Raw genomic sequence first — 19,918 nt, 5'->3', positions numbered from 1 at the left:
CTCCAACGGCAACTGTACAGGGACTTTGTTGCCGGCCGTCTGGCCGAAAGCAACACCTCCATCATGTCTTCAGGGAGGACCCAATCCTTATACCTCAACCTTTCAGAAGCCAATCGTAAAGGTTGAGGGATCTGACCTCTGGATGGGGAACCTGACCCCCCTCCCGTGAGAGCAGATCGTCTCGGTAGGGAAGACGACGCAGTGGGCAGATGGACAAGTCCAGAAGGTCTGGGTACCACGTCCTTTGGGTTCATGCCGGAGCAATGAGGATAATCCGGGAAACGAACCTCTGCAGCACTTGCGGAATGACGGGGACTGGAGGAAACGCGTACAGCAGCGGAATGGACCACTCCACCACAAACCCGTCTCCTAAGGCTCCGTTTGGAGGAAATTCCCGCGAGCAGAACCTTTCGCACTTCCGGTTGACACTGGAGGCGGAGAGATCCACTTGAGGGGTCCCCAAAGGGTGAAGATCTCCAGGAGAATCTCCTGAGCCAGCTCCCACTCGTGAGAGATCGTGCTCTGCCTGCTCAGAGCGTCCGCCATCTCGTTTTCGTCTCCAGGCAGGTGAACTGCCGAGATCGAAATTTCCTGCTGGATTGCCAAGAACCAGAGCTGCATCGCCTCCCTGCACAGAGGAAGTGAACCTGTCCCCCTCCCCCTTTTTGATGAGGTAATGCATGGCCACTGTGTTGTCCATCAGATTCATTCCTCACACAGTCGGCAGAAAAGCCTTCAGGGCAAGCCTGATGGCCCTCAGCTCCAACAGATTGATATGGAGTCTGGACTCCAACGGAGACCAACGACCGCTGTCAACTTGTTGGCATGAGCTCCCCATCCCGTTAGGGATGCGTCCGTTACGATCGTCACCTCCGCCCAGGGTAGCCAAAAAGGAGCCCCCTTCATCAGATTGCCTTCGACGGCCCACCACTGAAGGTCCTGGGCAACCGAGGACGGCACCTGAACAGGGTCCGACATCCTGCCGGAGGACTGAGACCACTGGAGCTTGAGTGTCCATTGCAAAGATCTCATCCGCAACCTGGCCTCTGGTACCAGAAGAATGCAGGGTGCCATGAGGCCGAGCAATCTCAAGAACTCTAACGCAGGGAGACTCTGGGGGCATGTTGGAACTTGTGCACCATCTGCTGAATGTGATGAGCCCTCACCTGGGCAGGAAAACACTGCCCCAGGTACGTGTCGAGCAATGCTCTGATGTACTGGAGCCGCTGAGTTGGCGTGAAGTGGGACTTCAAGTTGAGGGAGAAGCCCAGCCTGTGAAGGGAGTGGCAGGTGACGGACAGATGATCCAGGACTTGCTCGGGAGAGTGTGCCCTGATCAACCAATCGTCCAGGTAGGGGTAGACGTGAATCCCCCCTTTCCTGAGATACGCTGCCACCACCACCATGAGCTTGGTGAAAACCCTCGGGCGGAGGTCAATCTGAACAGCAGGACCCGCAACTGAAAGTGCGAGTCGCCAACCGCAAACCTCAGGTACTTCTTGTGCTTGGGATGGATCGACACATGAAAATAAGCGTCCTTGAGGTCGAGAGACACCAACCAGTCCTGAAGTTGAAGAGCCTGGAGGACTTGAGAGAGAGTAGCCATCTTGAACTTGTCCTGGGATTGAATTTCCTGCGCAAGGAGCGGATCCGGACTCTTCAAAGAGAGATTCCCAGGTGGATTGTCATGAGGCATCTGCCGGAAAGGAAGACACTAGCCGTGGGCTATGATCTCCAGAACCCACACATCTGAAGTAATGGCATGCCTTCCCCCAACCGGCAAAGCCTGGGCCTCATGACTGAGCAGAAGCGGCTGCAGCGTTGCCGGAGGGCAAAGAGGCAACTGCTCGTGCTGCCTTGGCACCTAGAGTACCTCGTTTTCCACCTCTGGCACTCCTACGGTTGCCCCTTTGACTTGCAGCTCCTCTCGCTTTACTAAAGGATGAGTAATAACGAAAGGAACCTCCCTCCACTGCTGTCCCCTAGGACGAAAAGGCAGAGGTTGGCAGAATGCAGCGCCCAACGACTTCGCTGCAACCTCTCAAGGCTCTCGTCAGCCTTGCTGCCAAAAAGATGTTCACCATCAAAGGGCATGTTGAGGAGCCTGGCTTGCACATCAGGAGCAAACCCTGACTTCCTCAACCACGCAAACCTGCGTATCACGGTGCTCGCAGGCAAGGACCGGCTGACACAGTCTGCCATTTACAAACCCGACTGAACGGACTCACACATGGCATCCTTGCCATCCTGAATAATAGCAAGAAAACCATCCCGTTCGGCCCCTTTGGGAATATGTTCAGCCGCTAATGAAATACAGTTCCACAGAGTGTGTGTGAAAAGTGATGAGGCACATACGGAGTTGACTGCCTGAAGAGCCATTCCTCCTGAAGAAAACACTTTCTTCGCCCAGCCATCAAAACGCTTGTCGTCCCCATCAGGAGGGATGGTAGGATACGACGCTTGCTTTGCTGGGGCCGTAGCCGCCTGCACCACCAAACTCTCCGGAGTGGGGTGCGTGGTCAAGTAGCAGGGGTCACTACTGGCTGGGCAGTATTTTCGCGGCAAAGACTTGCCCACTGCCGGGAGACTCTCCGGAGCATTCCAATCCGCTGCACCCTTCTTTGCAGAGCCATATGGAATGGCAGTACCGGGTCAGTGGGTGGACGTTGGTCAAGGATATCCGTCAGGTCATCCTGCACAAAATCAACTGGGGGCGCCTACCACCCCAAGTAGTCCGTGACCCTCGACATAAGGGGCTGGTACGATGACTCGGCATGGGTGCCAGGCTCAGGCCTACAGCACTCCACCTCCGGAGAGGTGTCCTGACCACTGGCGTCATGCAGTGACTGACGCAAGTCCTCAATCCGGCTATGACCAGAAAGAATTTCATCTGGTACCGTGTCCGGAACCAACCCATCCTCAGAACCCTCTTCCACCTCGGAAATATACTCCATAGGCTGGAAAGTGGGCAAAGAATACGGGAGAAAGACATGTTTTGCCTTGGCCAGAGCCTTTCTAGGGGTTTCCCCGTGCCACGGGGTACCTCCGACACCACAGCCTCGAAAGGCATTGAGTGAAACGATGTCGAATGAATCGGCGTCTGGCACGGCGCCGACAACATCGACGGCTTCGACACAGGCTTCGAGGGCGGAGCCCCGAGCATGTCCTTCGACAGCCTGGGCGCCGATGGCATCAACAACTTCCTTGGAGGAAGAGCCTCGAGAGAGTCAGTCGACGACCTCAGTGCCACCGGCGTCAACGTCATCTTCGAAGACTTCACAGGTGCACACGGGCTCGAGCGCGTCGAGGACCGGGACCTGGAACGGGCATGACTGGAACGATTCCCCTTGTCCGAGCAGGACCTCTCCCGCAAATCGTGCCGACCACCCGAGCCCGAAGGCGTACGAGCGGTGTCCCCAATACGGTCACGACTGACCCCTCTCGGAGGCAGGGACGGACCAGAGCCCTGCGATTCAAGAATCGCCAACATTTTCTTCCCGAAGGAAGCTCATTCCTCTGGAGAGGAATGCTTGGTGGGATAAGAAACCCACTGACGGGCAGAGTCCACTGACGAGGACGGGGAAGGAGACCGATGACGGCTCTTCCAGGGAGTGCCTCGAAGAGGCAGAGGTGTGGCGGGACCAACTCTGGGACCGATACCCCCTAGATTTACGACTACGATGCGGAGAGTCGCCCCTGCAATCGTCCGTCGAAAGCCCAGTGGACCTCACCTTCCGGGGCTTGGACACCTTACCGACCGACAGCTTCTTAAGTTCCTGCAAGGCCCTGGACGTAAGCGACTGGAAGTCGACACAATCATCCATGTCGTGGGCCTCCCAGAGGCACCAGAGGCAGGCGTCGTGCGAGTTGGTCACCGACATCTTGGACCCGCAGTCCCCACACTTCTTGAAGCCCGGACGCGGAGTGGAAGAAGAGGAAGACATCCCGACAATACTTCACAAACGAACAGGTTTGAAGAACCGAAAGAACAGAAACTCCAAAGAGTCGCAGAGATCTCCGAATCGAACATGTTTGCGGTAAAAACAGAACTGAGGCTACGGGCGTTGTATGTCCTACTTATAACATCTGGTGACGTCGGCCGTCGGAGGAGGTCCTAGAGGATGGCGTATCGACGTTATCGACGCAGGACGCCGAAAGATTTTCCAAAGCAGCACAGCTGTGGTGATTACTGTCATAGATATGGAATACGTCGGAGAACCCAATCCCCTCGAATCTTTATTCTATGTCAAGACCGGAGGCGCCGATTATGCTCGTTTAAAGCTTACTTACCACAATGGATGCCTGCTGTTCTACCGGTTTCAGGTAGAATTGCTTAAATACAGATTCACTTGCCCAGTCAGCCATTCTCATGATATCTTCCAGTCGGATTCCGACCTGAAAGGCCTTGGAAGCCATGGCTCCTCTCACAGAGTGGGCTCCGAAGTGTAAGGTATTTATTCCTGCTTGGGTTAAAGTCCACCGCACCCAGCGTGCTAGGGTTGGAGCGGAAACTGCTTTATGAGGTTTGCGCAAGGCTATCAATAGTTGCCCATTAGGAGAGGCTCTAGGAGGAGCCGTAACCTCATCATGAGCCTTTAGGCATCTGACTAATCAGAGCTTGGGCTGGTCCCTAAAAGCAGGGTAAGAAATCACTCTTGAGTTGCATTTTGTCCTTCTATGTATATCGAACACTATGCCATCGGGGCAGAAGGTTCTGCCTGCTAGATCGAGGGCTCTGACATCAGAAACTCTCCTGCAGGAGACAAGGCAGAGAAGTGTAGTGAGTTTGCCGGATAGAGCAGTGCGGGATAGATCCTCATTCTCTGGCCAAGATAGAAAGAGGTTCAGCACTTTGTTAACGTCCCAAAGCTTACCGGGACGGAGGCGGGTCTGTAAGTCTGACGCCTTTGAGTAGTCTGCAAAAAAGGTGGTGCTCTCCTGATGGGATCCCTTTTAAGAGGTCGTGGCCTGCTGAAATAGCAGAGCGGTAGGCGTTAACTGTCGTTTAGGCAAGACCTCTTTCAACTAAGGATGCATCAACACACTAACCAACCCACCTGCCCCCCTGGTACTCCCCTTTTTGCCAATCCTCCCCACCCTCCCCCCCCCACCTCTTTCCTCCCTCAGAGCACCTCACCAACCCATTTTTCCGCTATCAAGTGGATTTCAGGTCCACGGAGGAACATCCATCATTTAACAGCTGGCCCAGGTCCACAGTCACCCTTTCCTCCGACTCTGCAAATCATTCAACTCCGTCAACCCTCATCTGCGGATGTCCTCCATCCAGTGTACCTCTGATGTACCTTGGGGATTCTTCCAAGCAATGGCTAACTGCCTCTTCGCTATTATCAGCGTGAACTGTGCCATGCGATTTCTGGTCTTGCACTGCTCACCCTCCCCCCCCCCCCCGCATTACCTCCACAGGCACACCTTCAGGGTTACAGTCAAGACTGGAGTCAAGCAATCAATTAACCTTCGAGATCACTGACTGCCAATAGCATGCCACAACCAACCATCCCCACAGCATATGCCAAACCCCCGGCGGCCCAGTCGCACACCAGGGGCAGTTCCGACTAACGTTCATTGCATGCAGTTTGGCCGGGGTCACATAAACCCTGTGCAGGACACTAAATTGGACCAATTGAAACTTAGTATTCCTCGAGACCTTTCGTACTTGTTCCAAAATTTTAGCCCATTCATCCTCCGAGATCTGACACCCCATGTCCTTCTCCTATTTACTCTTGACCCAACTCCCTCAAGGGGAATTCGCTCCACATTGCCTGAGAGATTAGAGAAATCGTGCCCCCCACCATATTGTGTGAGCAGGGCCTGCAGTAGCGGCCTTGTACTTGGCTCATCTGGGATTTCCATCCACATGGCGGCCAGTCTAGTCACTGTCCCTTAAGTTGGGAAAGGCCCCTTCGGGAGCCCACATTGTGTACTCGACTCCTCAAACGGCATCAGCCTCCCATCTTCGAACAAGTCACCCACCGTCCGACACCCCCTTCCCCCTGGCAAAGCACAATCATAAGTAGCTTAAGGCAGGGAAAGGTAGATCTAATACTATAGGTTTGACGAAAAAGTTAGTTGTAATTAAGCCAATGTGCTGACCCCATCGCAAGAGCCAATGAGGACTCCAATGAGGACTCTGGGGGCCTGGAAAGCTGGTCTGCCAAGGGTCCTCAGCCACTGCCATGAGGTACCTCTTGGATGCAATGCTTTGGATTCCCAATGCTCGCCCCGCCCTTTAACAAAGACAGAACCCTCCTCCACTCCTTTCAGGCCACTCTCACTAACTCCTAAATGGGTTTACTTTGTCTGGTTATAATGTCAATGTAAAGCCGCACTACAAATATCTAGGGATTTATATCTAATGAATAACTACTCAATTTATGGGAGCATAGTCCCTGAAACTTCCTTGAGCAAACTAAAAAACACTCTCTCAGAGAACTTCTGTTTGAAAGACAAACCATCAAGGAATAATCCTAATGCAATCTTTGTTTTTAATAATCATACTTTTCCAACTTCACAAAATAATTATTTGTTCTTCAGTGTTCTGTTACCTTGAAAATAAATTCAAATTTGTTTTCAGATAATTATCATAATTTTCTGGAATTTCCCAAAATAATTAATTTCACAGGAAATGTTCGTATGGTCAAAATACGAATAAATACAACTTCAAAATACTTAAGTGGATTTCAAACATTCCTTGAAATGTCACTAATGTATGAGCCTTCTTGCCGTTGATTAAAATCAATGTGCCGTCAACATTTCTACACGTTTCGAAATGAAAGAGGTCTTCATCATGAGCCAATTCCCATCAACTTCATATTAATGTCTTGTCAAAATGTATAAAAATACTCTTAATGCTCCAATATAGCCGTTTTCTTAAACCACAAACATTCTTAAAGGACTCAAGTTGCTCACCAACCACAATTAATTATTTATTCCATCTTGATCTTGTGACTGGCTGTGAATTATGTGCCACTGAACTGTAATAATCAAGAATGCCCCGAATTATTTAATTTCGAGTAATGCACGTGATCTCTATGTAGACAATAAGTTACCTTGTGTTGCAAATCTCCTTTGTGCCATAAAGAATACTTGCGTGCTTCGAATCACCTAAAGCGTATGAAAATATACATTTAAATTCTGTTAAATGCCTTGTTACCTTAACTAAATCTTCCTTTCCAAAATACACCTAACCATTCGTGAATCCCCTCAAGATGACAAACCTCTCTCCAGTCATGAATGAAGTTGAAAATCTTGTGTGGTTCCTACACTCATATTTATATTGAAAATCGCGAGATCTTGTTTCCCAAACCAGAAGTGCCTTTTCGATGCCATTTTGATAGTTTTTGATGCCCTGTGTTTGTGAATGTGCCTCTAGCAGCCCTCCATGTGCAGATATAGTAGATTTCCTCAATAATATAAAGAGAACAACGTAATGCATGCTGAGAGTTTCCATCCCAAATCCATGATTAAAGGGTTACCTTACAGTCAATTGTTAAGACTGAAACAAATTGTTTCAGATCCAGAAGAACATAAAATACAACACACAAAAGTATTGAGAAGTTTAAGAAGAGGGGATAAGGAGGAAGTTCTAGTGTGAAGATTGTTGTGTTTACTTGTACAAGAATGTTAAGCCTTAGAAAACAGATGACAAAACAAATCACATCATTAGTATATGTGACAACGTATACAAGACAATCAAAACAAGATTCCATCCAGTTACAACATGATCTCAAAAAGACGCTTTTTAAAGACCCACCGACATTTGCATTTCGCAGTAAAAGTACACTAGGAAGGAAAGTGATATAGGTGGAAGAAGGTAATTTCCCTGTGGAAATTGTTAACACTGCGATAACATTATCAATGGAGACTATCAGATACCCTCAAACAGGACAGAAAATAAGGTTTAAACCTTATGCCACATGTGACAGTGAATGTGAATAATGCTCTAAAATGCCCTTGTGGACTCTACTATGTTGAGCTTAAGACCAGGAAAGAAGTAGATGGACAGAGCGTAAGTCGAATATCAGATCGCAGAATATGAAATCACCTGTGGCACAACATTGCAGAGAAAGACATAGGATTGCTCAGCTCAAATGTATTATATTGCAGATGTTCCCAAGTCAGGCAGCACTGTGTTTCCAATGTTGGCGTACATGGTGCTGCTAGCTCGAACTCCACAGGCCCTAAAAAAATTAATAAAGGCTTGCAAAATATGACTAATTTAGACCTTAAAGTGAATGCAGAAAAATCAGCTGTCATGGTCTGCGAGCTGGGCAATCAGTGAGTGGCATTCCCGCTTATGTCTAGCAATAAGTCCAGAATCCCTGTCTGTACGGAATGTGATTATCTGGGTATCCGGTTTCATTCAAGTTTTCAGAAGCCCCCCCCATATGACAGACCCACAGATTCAACGAAGCCCTGCTTGGTATGTTCAGATTCATGCTCATGTCCAAATTTAAACCCACCAACCTGATTAAGTGGGTTTTTATTACAAAGGTAGGAGAGATTGCCAAGTATGGGTCCACATTATGGGGTTTTGCAAAGGCCATGAGATCCAAGTCACTGAAAATGACTTTCTCAAAAAATCTTTAGGCTTCCCACAATCAGTACTCAATTATGCCATTCACCTACAGTGGAAGCTTACTTTTTGGGAGGACAAGCTAGCAATCCAACCCACACTAAATAGACTACGTGGCTGGAACAACATGAGACCCTCCCTAGCTCATAGGATTATAAAAGTCTTGTTAGGAAAAACGAATGCTTTAATATTTGCTGGTTTGCGCACATTAAAAACCAGCCAATTAATATTAATGCCAAGCCGTATTTTAGTGATGCCTCTTTAATGGACAGATGCACAGCCACTTTATTGAATAGGATCAGGGCGTTTATGAAGTGAACAGAGAATCGGCTGAACTATCAAAATCCTCTAAATCAGCATGCCCAAATTTCATCAGGGGGCATGCAGAAATACCTGTTGTGGTCGAATGAACCAGCTCAAAGACTATTAATAACGAGGGCACAACTCAATTGTCTTTGAGAGCCAAGACTGCTGTTTGGTCACGGTTTCCAGATGATGCCAGCTGCAATTATGTACAGCCCCAGCAGAAGATTCATCTATTTATGTTCAGCGTATTCTAATATCAAGAGCCGCACATTAAAACCGCTTCCGAGAGGCATGTTTCACTCAACGTCAGCCTTCTGTTTTATATGCTCTGGGCAGATATTCCTAAGGTGCCCTGGAATCTTTTGGTGTTCTAGAAACCAGCAGGGCATAGGAGGCCACAACTGCTTGCCGCTCAGTAATTTGTTGTTCTTGAACTATTAATTACCTCCAAAATTCTATTTTATTCAGCATTGCCATTTTAACAGTTGTTTCAAACTTTTATTGGGATCATTCATTTATGTATTTTGGGAGGAACGTTTTTAGTATTCATTTATTAGTTATGCACAAGCACTTTGAGGAGATTGCGTAAATGTTGTGTTTGAGACCTGAAAGCGGTTTCAATGTTTTAGGGCAGTCTTACTGTATTTTTAGGATCTGTTTTGGATGGATAGGTTTGTTTTGATCTGTTGTATTGGCATATTGGGAAAGGCTTTACTGAACCTTTATGCTAGGACAAACAGGAAGTAATGTTCGTTTTCAAGGAATATCACGTTTTTACAAGATCTGTTAGTGCACCTAATCCCATTCAGTGTGCAGTCAAGTCCGAGATTGTCATGTTTTGTTTATGTATGCCTATGTGCCGAATAAAGAACAAATTAATTAATGATTTAGGATCTAAAATGTCTTTGTGGGCTCTACTATGTTGGGCTTACAACCAGGAAAGTGAAAAGTAGATGGAGAGTCAAGGCGAATATCAGACTGCAGAATAGGAAATCAGCTGTGGCACAACACTGCAGAGAAAAAGAAAATGACTTAGGACTGCTTCTCTCAAATTTCTTATACTGGAGGTTGAGAGTCCCATGAAGAAGGTGGTAATGTACTACAAATGTTACAACAGTGACAGTTTGACCCATAATCTCTTGTCTATCAAAGATGACTTGCAACACAAGATAACGTATTGGCTACATAGAGATCACAAACATTAAGCTAACATCACCAAAAATTAATTAATTTGAGCTATTCTTTATATTACAGTTCAAAGAAGCACATCATTCATAGGAAGTCTCACAAGGGTTACTCACCAACCATGATTAATTATTCAATGAGATTAATAATTATGGTTGGCGCGTAATTCTTGGGAATAGATTCGTGGACTAAGAACAAGGTTGTATTGGTGGAGCATTAATAGAGTATTTTCTATACATTTTCACAACAGACATTCTGACTGATGGAAATTAACTGCCGAGAAAGAAAACTTTAATTTTGAAATGCATAGAGATTAGGAAAACACAGATTTTCGTCAACGGCAAAAATGATCATGCAATACTTACTGACAGCATTTCAACGAATGCTTGAAAACACAAGAGCATGTTGAAGTTGTATTAATTTGGATCTTGATGATATGAACATTTCTTTTGTGAAATCAAAGGAAACGTTAAATGGTGAAATTATCTGAAGAACAAATTTGAATTTTATATTTCCAAGAAAACAAATTTGTAATGTGTTTAATATTGTGCAGTTGGAAATAGTATTATGAAAACATGGAGAAACTAAGAATGTATTAGGATTATTACTTAGGAGAGAGTGTAGTCTTCCCAATAGATCTTCTCTGAGGGAATGCTGTTCATTTGGTCAATTTGGTCTGAGACTGCTCTGGGGAGGGGCAAACCGAGCAAATGGGAACTGGAGGGGAGATTAAGCCGATGACAGCTGCTGACCCCCTCCAAAAAATGGCATTGCTCGTTCTTCACTGCATTGGCCCTGCATGTATTCAGTGCCTTTGAGCAAGTATCAGTGTGGAAAGCTTAGCAAGAGAGCAGTGATCAAACCACAGTCACAGAGCTGCGTAGAAGGAGCAGGTTTTCTGCCTGACCTCAAAGCAGCAGCTGGGCCATTATGAAGCTTCACCAGTGCACGCTTAAGGGTATAGCTGAAACAAGTTATCAGTTTAGGTGTACAAAACAATCAGAAGGGGGTAAAAGGAAATCAATGGAGAAGAATGAAAACAAAGCCTTGTCAGGGAAACGTGAGAAATCAAATGTACATAAAAGGTTCAGTAACCAGTGGATAGAGAGCACCAAGACTGGAGGAAGCCTCAAGGTAGCAAAAGAGGCTGAGGAAAACCGAGAGACCCGAGAAACCATGAAGAGCTTATAGCGATAACTGGTCAAAGAGACCAAATGACACTACAAGCTCTAAAATGTCAAGCAGACTTAAAGAAGTGCTGGCTGCAACAGCAAGCAGGGCACTATGTCTAGGGCAATGCTAGGAACTATATACCTGAAGCAGTCAATCACGGAGGTAGGTGCCATATCCCTGGGAGCTCCAATAGCTAGCAGGGGGCTATAACCCTGAGAGTATGTAGACATGTCAAGAAGCGGGCTGAGCGCCATGTCCCAGACATTCCTCAGAGAGGCATCAAGACGTGTGTTGGGTTCTATATACCCAATATGAAGATTCTATAACCAAGACTATTCTCAGAGTAAGAATGGTATTCCTTCTCTATTAGTACAAGAGAAAACCTGATCCACAATGGTTTATAGAGCAGTTGGAGAAAGACCTTTTTCCTTTGAAGAGAAACACCTGTGACCTATAGAAGTGTTTCTGATTACATATCCTGATAAAAATAAAGCCTTTTGAAACTCCTAGTGTCATGTTTGCTGCTTGTCCATTAGACAGGGGATCGGAACTTGTATTTGTGTTTAAACACCAGATGTAAGGTGGGAAAACATGTGGATAGTATAGGAGAACACACATTGCTGCTTGTAAAACAACACTTTGCCATGGCATTTAAGGGGGTGGTGGTTAGCCATAAAGACTGCAGAAAAACTACAATCCATCCACAACACCCTGGCATGGACAGGCAACATGTTCAGTATTCAAATGGAGCCCATTTATGAACACATTATTATACTGCCCTGAAAGAAAACAACATCCTGCATTCACACAAGGTAAGCAGAGACAGGTGTAGTTGATTCGGTTGTTGGGAAGAAGGGACGTTCTTCCCAGACCCCCCAGCGCTTTCGGATGAGGCAGAGGCCTGGACGTGTGCAGTAGCGACTCGGGGAGGGGTTGGTGGCAAGGGCCACAGTGCAGCGAGGATGGGGATGATTCTTTTGGCCTAGCAAACATAGGGAACCAAACGTCATGTTAGATAGTAGCAGCCATATTGGAATCTAGTCTTAACTTCACGCTGCAGCCAGGGCTGCAGTCCCAAGCCACACACACAGAAATAAGTGCATGCATGTTGGAATAGGGTGTATCTTGGGCACCAGTGAGAAAGGCCAGAGCTGCAGAGAGTCATGGACCCTTCATTGTTTCAGGTTGCCAACATTTCATATCCCAGAAGGAAGGCGCCCTGCAAAGCCACGAGGGGGTGGAGAGCTCTCTGCGAAAAGCGATCCCACGAGAAGGAGGTCACAAGCCTCTGACCTTCCCTGTCCAAGCTCCAATTACTAGAACCCAAAAGCCTCCGTCCCAAGACCCCCAGCAGTCCAAGGTACCAGTCAGTCCCAGACTACCAACCATAAAACTGTTAAACCCCAATCCATCAGGAAAGATCAGAAAGCAGGGACCAGTTGCCTTCACCATAGGTCATGTTATTTGTGCTGCAAGGTGCCGGGATGGGTAAAACAACATAGCTAAAACGAGGGAGGGGAGGTTTTGGTTAGGCACTGTCTTATCGAGTTAGTGCGTGTGATGCAATGACCTCGAAGTACCCCCTTAGCCAGTCTGAAGCACTAGGTGCACATCAGATTAGAGATGGGGCCTGCATTGTTTTTCTTTGCCCAATAGCCAACTAAATGTAGTTTCATGTCTGATAACGTACAAGGAGGAGCCCACATGGAAGAAGACAGACAGAAGGGGCTGGGACCAATGGCCTGGCATCCCCTATGGAGCAGGTAGCCTTTGCATAGGGTCTCACCAACTAGCCATTTGGATTTGTACATTATGTAATTTACATCACTGATGATGCTGTGTGCCTTCATAAAGTTGTTCATACTCATTTTTCCACAACGTTCCGTGGCAGCACTTTGCGGGGCACTTCTATTTTTGTGGAAATTAAACGGTTTTACTTCCAAGAGGTGTGCTGAGCCTTTTTTCCTAGAGGGTTGTATTTTTTCTGTCTGGTGTGAGCGTTGAGGGGGCTCTCTCTACCTTGTGTATGAGTAACTCCATAAAGGGGATGCATGCTGGGTTGGGCTTGTATAGTTCGTCTCAAGTTGGGGTTAAATTACATGTGTAGGAAAACCTGTGCAACAACTAGGGATCTGGTATAAATGATATCAAAAAGAAAGGGTGTGTCTTAGCTTGGACACACCCCTTCCTTTTGATAATATATTGGGAGTTAGACACGAAGAGGCGAATGCAGCCTATACTCCCGTAAAACTGAGACATTACTGGTGTCTTTCAGCTGAAGATGCCTCCATAAAGAAAGTTAAATTAAAAAAAAACAATTGCACATTTAAAAACAGCATATAAAATGTTTCATAACACCAGGTCATTGCGCCTCAAGTCATGTTTTTTCACTTACCTACCACCCCTCTAGTTTAGAATGGTCAGGATATTAATATTTTATATTGTTAGCAGATTCTCTCCATAAAAAAAGCACACTGAAAGATGGCTTAAACGGTATTTTACATTCTGCATACCACTAAACCGCTTATTCAACGTTCACTGCAACGGCTACCTTGAGCGAATTTCATCAATAATGTAATTAAGGAACAGAAAAATCAACGAAACATTTACTACATGGCTGACATGGATGCTATGATAGAACTGCAAAAAAGTGTACATTTACTTACTGTCTCTCTTGAACTGCTTAGCCTAAACTTGCGTTTACTGATGATCTTTACCGCCACTTTCTTACATGTTGCCTTTTCAAACGCCAATTTTACCTCTCCGCAGGCGCCACTAATGTAAAAATGGAGTTGCAAATCTGTGAAATGCTACTTTCTAATCTGAAAACACAAATGAATGTAATCGTCTATTAAAACTCAGTATGCCCCATTCACCAGAAGGCATTCTACAGACGGAAACACACAACGAGGCTGATGGCGTCCACATAGTTCACGATTATACTTGATTGGCAACATTTAACATGGTCGATGATCACAGACAGTGGCGGGCATTTAAAATGCAGAACCTAATCGTAGGAAGTGCTGTGCTCAAGGTATATCGGAATTCATTCCTATATATTTCCACGATCTTAATCCAAAAATGGCTAAATCATTTACCAAACTGTCAAATACATAAAAGCATGCATGGTAATGCAGTCCTCAGCCCTCGACCCCCACCTCCACAGACCCACTTTTTGCACACACCCCCTCCATATGTACCGCCTTGTGTCTTCCCATCACCCCTACAAGAATAACATTCTAAAATAACTAAATCCCCCTACAAGAATAACATTATTCTAAAATAACTAATTCTGCACAAGGATCTGCATGTTCCACATCATTTAGCAACTGGAAGTATCCCTGGGATGGAGAATTGTAGTTATGCATGTAACATAAGATCTATTATTAAGTGAAACTTGAATGCATGTAGAGTGGAGCTGCTGCTTCAGATGTCATGGGTGTAAACAGTAACACACGAACGATACACGCATGTCACAGCCAGAGACTGACATATATATACCTCTTTACATGGACATGACAATGTGGTACCAAGGTTTGGAATAGCACAATACTCAAGCAGTTAAGTACAAGCCCTCCTAAATATGATCGCATATGACAAATGTCTGAATATTATTTCAGAGCGGTAGGTAGAGTTCTATTTGGCGCAGAGTAAAATTATTCATAGCTGTTACACCCTTCTATTAATACATCGCTTATGGGCCTTGGTAACTGGGGATTCAATGTGAGCTGTAACATTATTGTTGGCATGCTGGATAGGTAAAAGATCAAAAGCATTTTATAGGACCCTGTAGCAGATTAAGCTGCTAGCATCTTCTTCGGTTGCTGATGTAAAATGTAGTATTTAAAGTATTTAATCAGCCATCAGAGGTTAAAAGTTCAGAAAAGTCACATGATGACTGGCCCTTCATTTTGCATGCTCTTTGAGCTGGGCCTTTTCTTCTTGGGGCAGACACAAATGGATGTACGTAATTATTTCTAATACGAACATTTCGAAGACAAACATTTCGAATTCTAAATGTTCGGATTCAAAATAAGCAACCCACTGCTGAATGGCCTTTCTATACCCTGCTCCCACCCCCTCCCCCCTCCTATCCTCTTATGTACCTTTTGGCGGCACACTTCGCTGTGTGCCACCAAGTCCCTTCAGCGCCAGTTCCCTTCACTTCCGTAGATGGGAACCAACACTACAAGGTCCTTTTTGTCTTCCAAAATGTTCTTTTGGAGGCGGGGGACACCCCTGCCACCCCCGATTTCATTATAGCAAACGAGGGTGCAGGAGACACCAAAAACTACTGCTTCCCTTGTTAACTATAATGAAAACAACATTGTTGAAATGCTTGGCATTTTCGGCTGCATGTAATGTTGGTACAGCAAAAGTCCGATCATTTCAGCCATTCGTTTTTTAAATAAATGATATTTTCGGTCATACCTACACAAATACATGCATATAAATGTCAAATGATCAAATGCAAAAGCCAAAACTACTGGCTTTGTCAAAATTTGTTCTCATTGCCTTTTCTCTTAGTCTATCTGGATGTTGTGCATAAGACAAGGGGGTGGTGTAGATTTTACAGACTTTAGTAATTAATTTTGGTGCCAAAACATTGACATTTTTAATTTTACTGCAGATATTTACACTAGAGAAGAATTCCCGCGTGAGACCAGGATCAGTGGGCTCTTGGGAGTGTCAAGTAAACACTGGGCCTAAATCTTTATAGTTGGTGCCAAGCTAAAGCTTGAGCCAACTATGTAACATTTTCACAGATTCCAAAGACTATGTAGCAAACAACAGAGTAAAAAAAGAAAAACAAATGTGCGAGAACTAGAAGGAAGTACAGGTCCGGGGATCCACCTTGCCCTTGTGGAAACCTAAAGTCCTTCACAGGAAATAACTATTATGTCCTGAAAGCCTCCAGAATCGAGGTTGGTTTAGCGGACCACCCTAAGAAGACGGGAGGAGGAAGAGGCAGGACTGAGAGGGGAGTAGCCATCAGGCTAAGACATCAAAGGCCAATGACCATATTGAAGAAATTCCAAACAAATTAAAATAGCATCTGTGTGTCCACGTTTATCTCATTACAAACTAAAGAACCTAGCGATGATATGTATACACTGCTGCTTTTGCTGATCGGGCAATACTGTGCAATGCCGCCCGAGTGCACTCGGATGTCGACATGCGTCAATCTCGGCTGCCACAAGATACAGCAGGCGAGGACAGATCAGAACCAGCACTGAATAGGGTTAAGGTATACCGTGAAGGTCTTATTATTCTAACAATAACCTTCATTTATTTCATACTGGTTTACCGTCTTATGTATTTTTGCTGTCAAAGGGCTATGATTTATTGCAAAGGTATGAAGCCAAGACAGCAGTACTAATGCACTGTAGTAATGTTAACAAAATGTGTTCACTAGAAAAGAAAACATTGCCGAGCTTTCTCCAAAGAGTGAGCTTGTGAAAAATCTGGTTCAGTTAGTACTGGTAATCGCAATTTTTTGAAAATTCATAAACAAGCACATAGTGAAAATGGTTTACTTTAGATTTATAGTGTGACACCTGAATTACCCAATTACAAAAATTGTTAGTAATAGCATTCACCAACACAAAGCTTTATAAATATTTGAATCAAAGGAATTCAAGTCACAATACTTCACTATTGCTCTCTGCTCATTTTGTATCTACTAGCTGTTCCCGGCGTAACATACATCGTTCTAGCATATCTTAAAAGGTCAACATCGGTCTGTATTTCATAGGATCACTTCTGTCCCCCATCTTAAATATCGAAATTACAACCAATCACTTCCAGGATGTGGGTGTAAGTCACTGTGGCTTATTAATAGTCATTGAAAAGGCTAATCATACAGAAAATGGTCTTTTGAATTTGAAAGGCATATTTGTATCAGATGGAATGAGATGTATTTGCAGTAAAAGAACAGTATCTAAGTTTAGTCTATCAATTACACAAGCCTCTATGTGTCTTTGTAACGCGTAATTGTCAACCTTGTTCCATTGCAGAGTCCCTGTGATGGCAGAAGATTGTGTAGCAGCATCATTACAGCACCTACTATTTTAGCTCTTGAGGAAGCATTCATCCTACAGTGTTTCACTATTTAGAGACAAACGTTGAGCCAGTAATTAACTGCTCATTGACACTGGAACCACCGTACACAGTATGAAGAGAATTGGTTGTGGAAAGAAGTAACTTGAAATTATTCTGAATGTTTGCGATAGTGGAAGGTGACTGCGTAGAACCATGCACATTCTGTTTGTTAAAATGATAGCTGTGGTTCAAGTGGAAGGGCACAAAAAGGTGTACTTTGCCATTTGGACAGCAAAGGGAAACCTAACACTAATGAATTGCATCAGCCGAGTACAGAAACATACCCAAGCAAGATATATATATTATGCACTATGCACTTTATGGTTGAGACGGTGTGTCATGTATTAGCAGCCCAATATTTGAATGACTCAATTCAAACATTCATGTCTTTGGTCCACACGCAAATGGCAGTGTGAGTTGTAGATTATGCTTCATATAATTAACTCAGGGATCATGTCTTGATGCATTCAGCACTTTAGTAAAAAGCAGGGTTTTGCACGTAAGCACTTTATGATCAAAAGTTGAAATATGTAACAACATTTATACTCCAGGTCTATATGCATATGGTATTGTGAGGCATATATTATGCTCTGTATAATGAGTCAATATTCATGATGCATTGCCTGTACGCCTCTTTTTGAATCACAGGTCTGATGTGCTAAAAATCAGAAGAATCATGACCTACGTCTCATGATAGATCTTCCAATAATCTTTGATAGTTTTCTGCCACCATTACAATAACAAACCCTTGTGGAAGAATCCTATTAAAACTAAAAGCACAGGTGATGTCATGAATGAGATTTGTGATGGCATCTTTGATGTCATGGTGGTTAGTCCTTGCAGTGCACGCTAGTGGCACCAGTTATGGTTGCTTAGCTTACCATAACTGTCGAATTTCAGGGGCGTTTCGATTTTACCTGTAACCATAACATCCTTGTAACAAAAAATGTCCATTGAATTTCATAGGTTTTTGCTAGTGCAACTTAACCATAACGTCCCTTTAACAATGTTTTTGTTAGTGAATGTCATAGGTTTTTAGTAGCTCACTGTAATCAGAACGTTGCTTTAGCACAATGTTTTCTGTAAAGAGGATAGGTGTTTGGTACAGCAACATAACCATAACATCCCGTTAACAACGGTTTGTTACTGATTCCTTGGCTGCCCTCATTAAACATGTGGAAAGGGCAAATTGTCTGATATATGGATCCATTTGCGCTACCCCTAACTTTTTTGAACAGTGTTGGTGTATCATACCAATTACAGATGTACATAGTAAATGTTGTTTAGTGTGTCAGTAGGCTCCCTTTGTGTTAACAGTGCATGATAAATGTGTGCTGCACATTATTGGCCAAGGTGACTACAGATGAGCAATATGGACGTTTCCTAGGGAGACTGCACCTGGTTGGCGTATGTGCAATCACAATGTCCACATCTTCAAATGCACTTTAAAGTAGTTGTGGAAGTACACGTATTTCCGTTCCACACCTAGACCCAGGCATAGGTCATCCACTATATGCTGGTAACACCGCCCCTGTCGCCAGCCCTACGGATTCATGCAGCGGGCTACCGCATTTAAAGTACTGCTGCCGACTTCGTGGGTGGCTCTTCAAACCTACCAATGTGTGGCTATAGTACTCCTAACGGTATAATGGCCACTGGTAAACAAGGAACAGCAACCTGCAGTGTCCCTTGGGCGTGTTAAAGGTTGCATTCATTTGGTTTATCTGCTGCTTGCCTTTCCATGACCCGTGAAACAGATTTATTTGCAATTTTAAAGTGCTTACACAGCCCGCAGGCATCGAGGCGGTTACAGTTAGTGTTTTTTTTGTTGCGCAATTGTTTTTTGTTGTTGTCTTAGTTGCGTATTTGTAATGCGCTTAAACACCCAGAGGTTTCTAAGCACAGACCCAGGGATCGAACCTGTGTTGCTTCGTGTCGTCTTGCTTCCAAGGCGCGCACGTTGCTGCTAAGCTATCCTTCCGTCACACTGTACTCAGCAGTGTTACCAAAAGTATCAAGAGGTCGCCTGCCGATCGTACAGTCCAAGAAAACATGTGGGACAGTTTATAGTAAGTCTGCAAAATGGCAAAGCTGGTGCACCTTCCTCACGCACATACTAGTGCAGGTAAAGGCAAGTAAGGAAAAAGCAGAATATGCAGAGCGCAAACAATCTTAGTGGTGGTTAGAAAAGCGCTGTAGCTGCATGGATCGCACAGAATAAATGGCTTCCTGCTGCAGGTAATGAAGCTGTGTTTCGCGTTGGTGTAAACATTCTTGTATTCTACAATGTATGTATATCCGGGAATGCTACCCCTAACACTAATGGCGTAGCATATAGTGTTTGTACTGCATGTGACGACAACTGAAATTAAAGCACAAGGGACCAGTGGGCAGGCTACTGCCCTCCCGACAATTACGTAGGGTACAGTATTTGCCACATGTGCTGCAGACAAAAGGGGCACTCTTGTAGGGCAGCAGAGCTGTAAAACAACCTTTGCAAACCATATGCAGCGCTACAGACCCTTAACTGGCAAAGCGCATTGTATTGTGCATGTACTG

The 19,918-nt window shown here is 44.9% G+C and overlaps 1 protein-coding gene across 2 annotated transcripts in view; it reads right to left on the bottom strand.

The window, feature by feature from the left end:
• Positions 1 to 19,918, bottom strand: part of CHEK2 (checkpoint kinase 2) — an 816,762-nt gene that overhangs the window by 512,982 nt on the left and 283,862 nt on the right. For both annotated transcript variants that reach the window (XM_069619359.1, XM_069619360.1), the window contains one exon: positions 13,924 to 14,032. In XM_069619359.1, the coding sequence (XP_069475460.1) occupies positions 13,924 to 14,032 (109 nt within the window). The remainder of the gene's footprint in view (positions 1 to 13,923; positions 14,033 to 19,918) is intronic.

Source organism: Ambystoma mexicanum, chromosome 10 (assembly GCF_040938575.1).
Source record: "Ambystoma mexicanum isolate Mex_15411 chromosome 10, UKY_AmexF1_1, whole genome shotgun sequence".
NCBI classification, from domain to species: domain Eukaryota; kingdom Metazoa; phylum Chordata; class Amphibia; order Caudata; family Ambystomatidae; genus Ambystoma; species Ambystoma mexicanum.
Note: the sequence above shows the minus strand (reverse complement) of the source record. Positions and strands in the feature narration are given on the sequence as shown.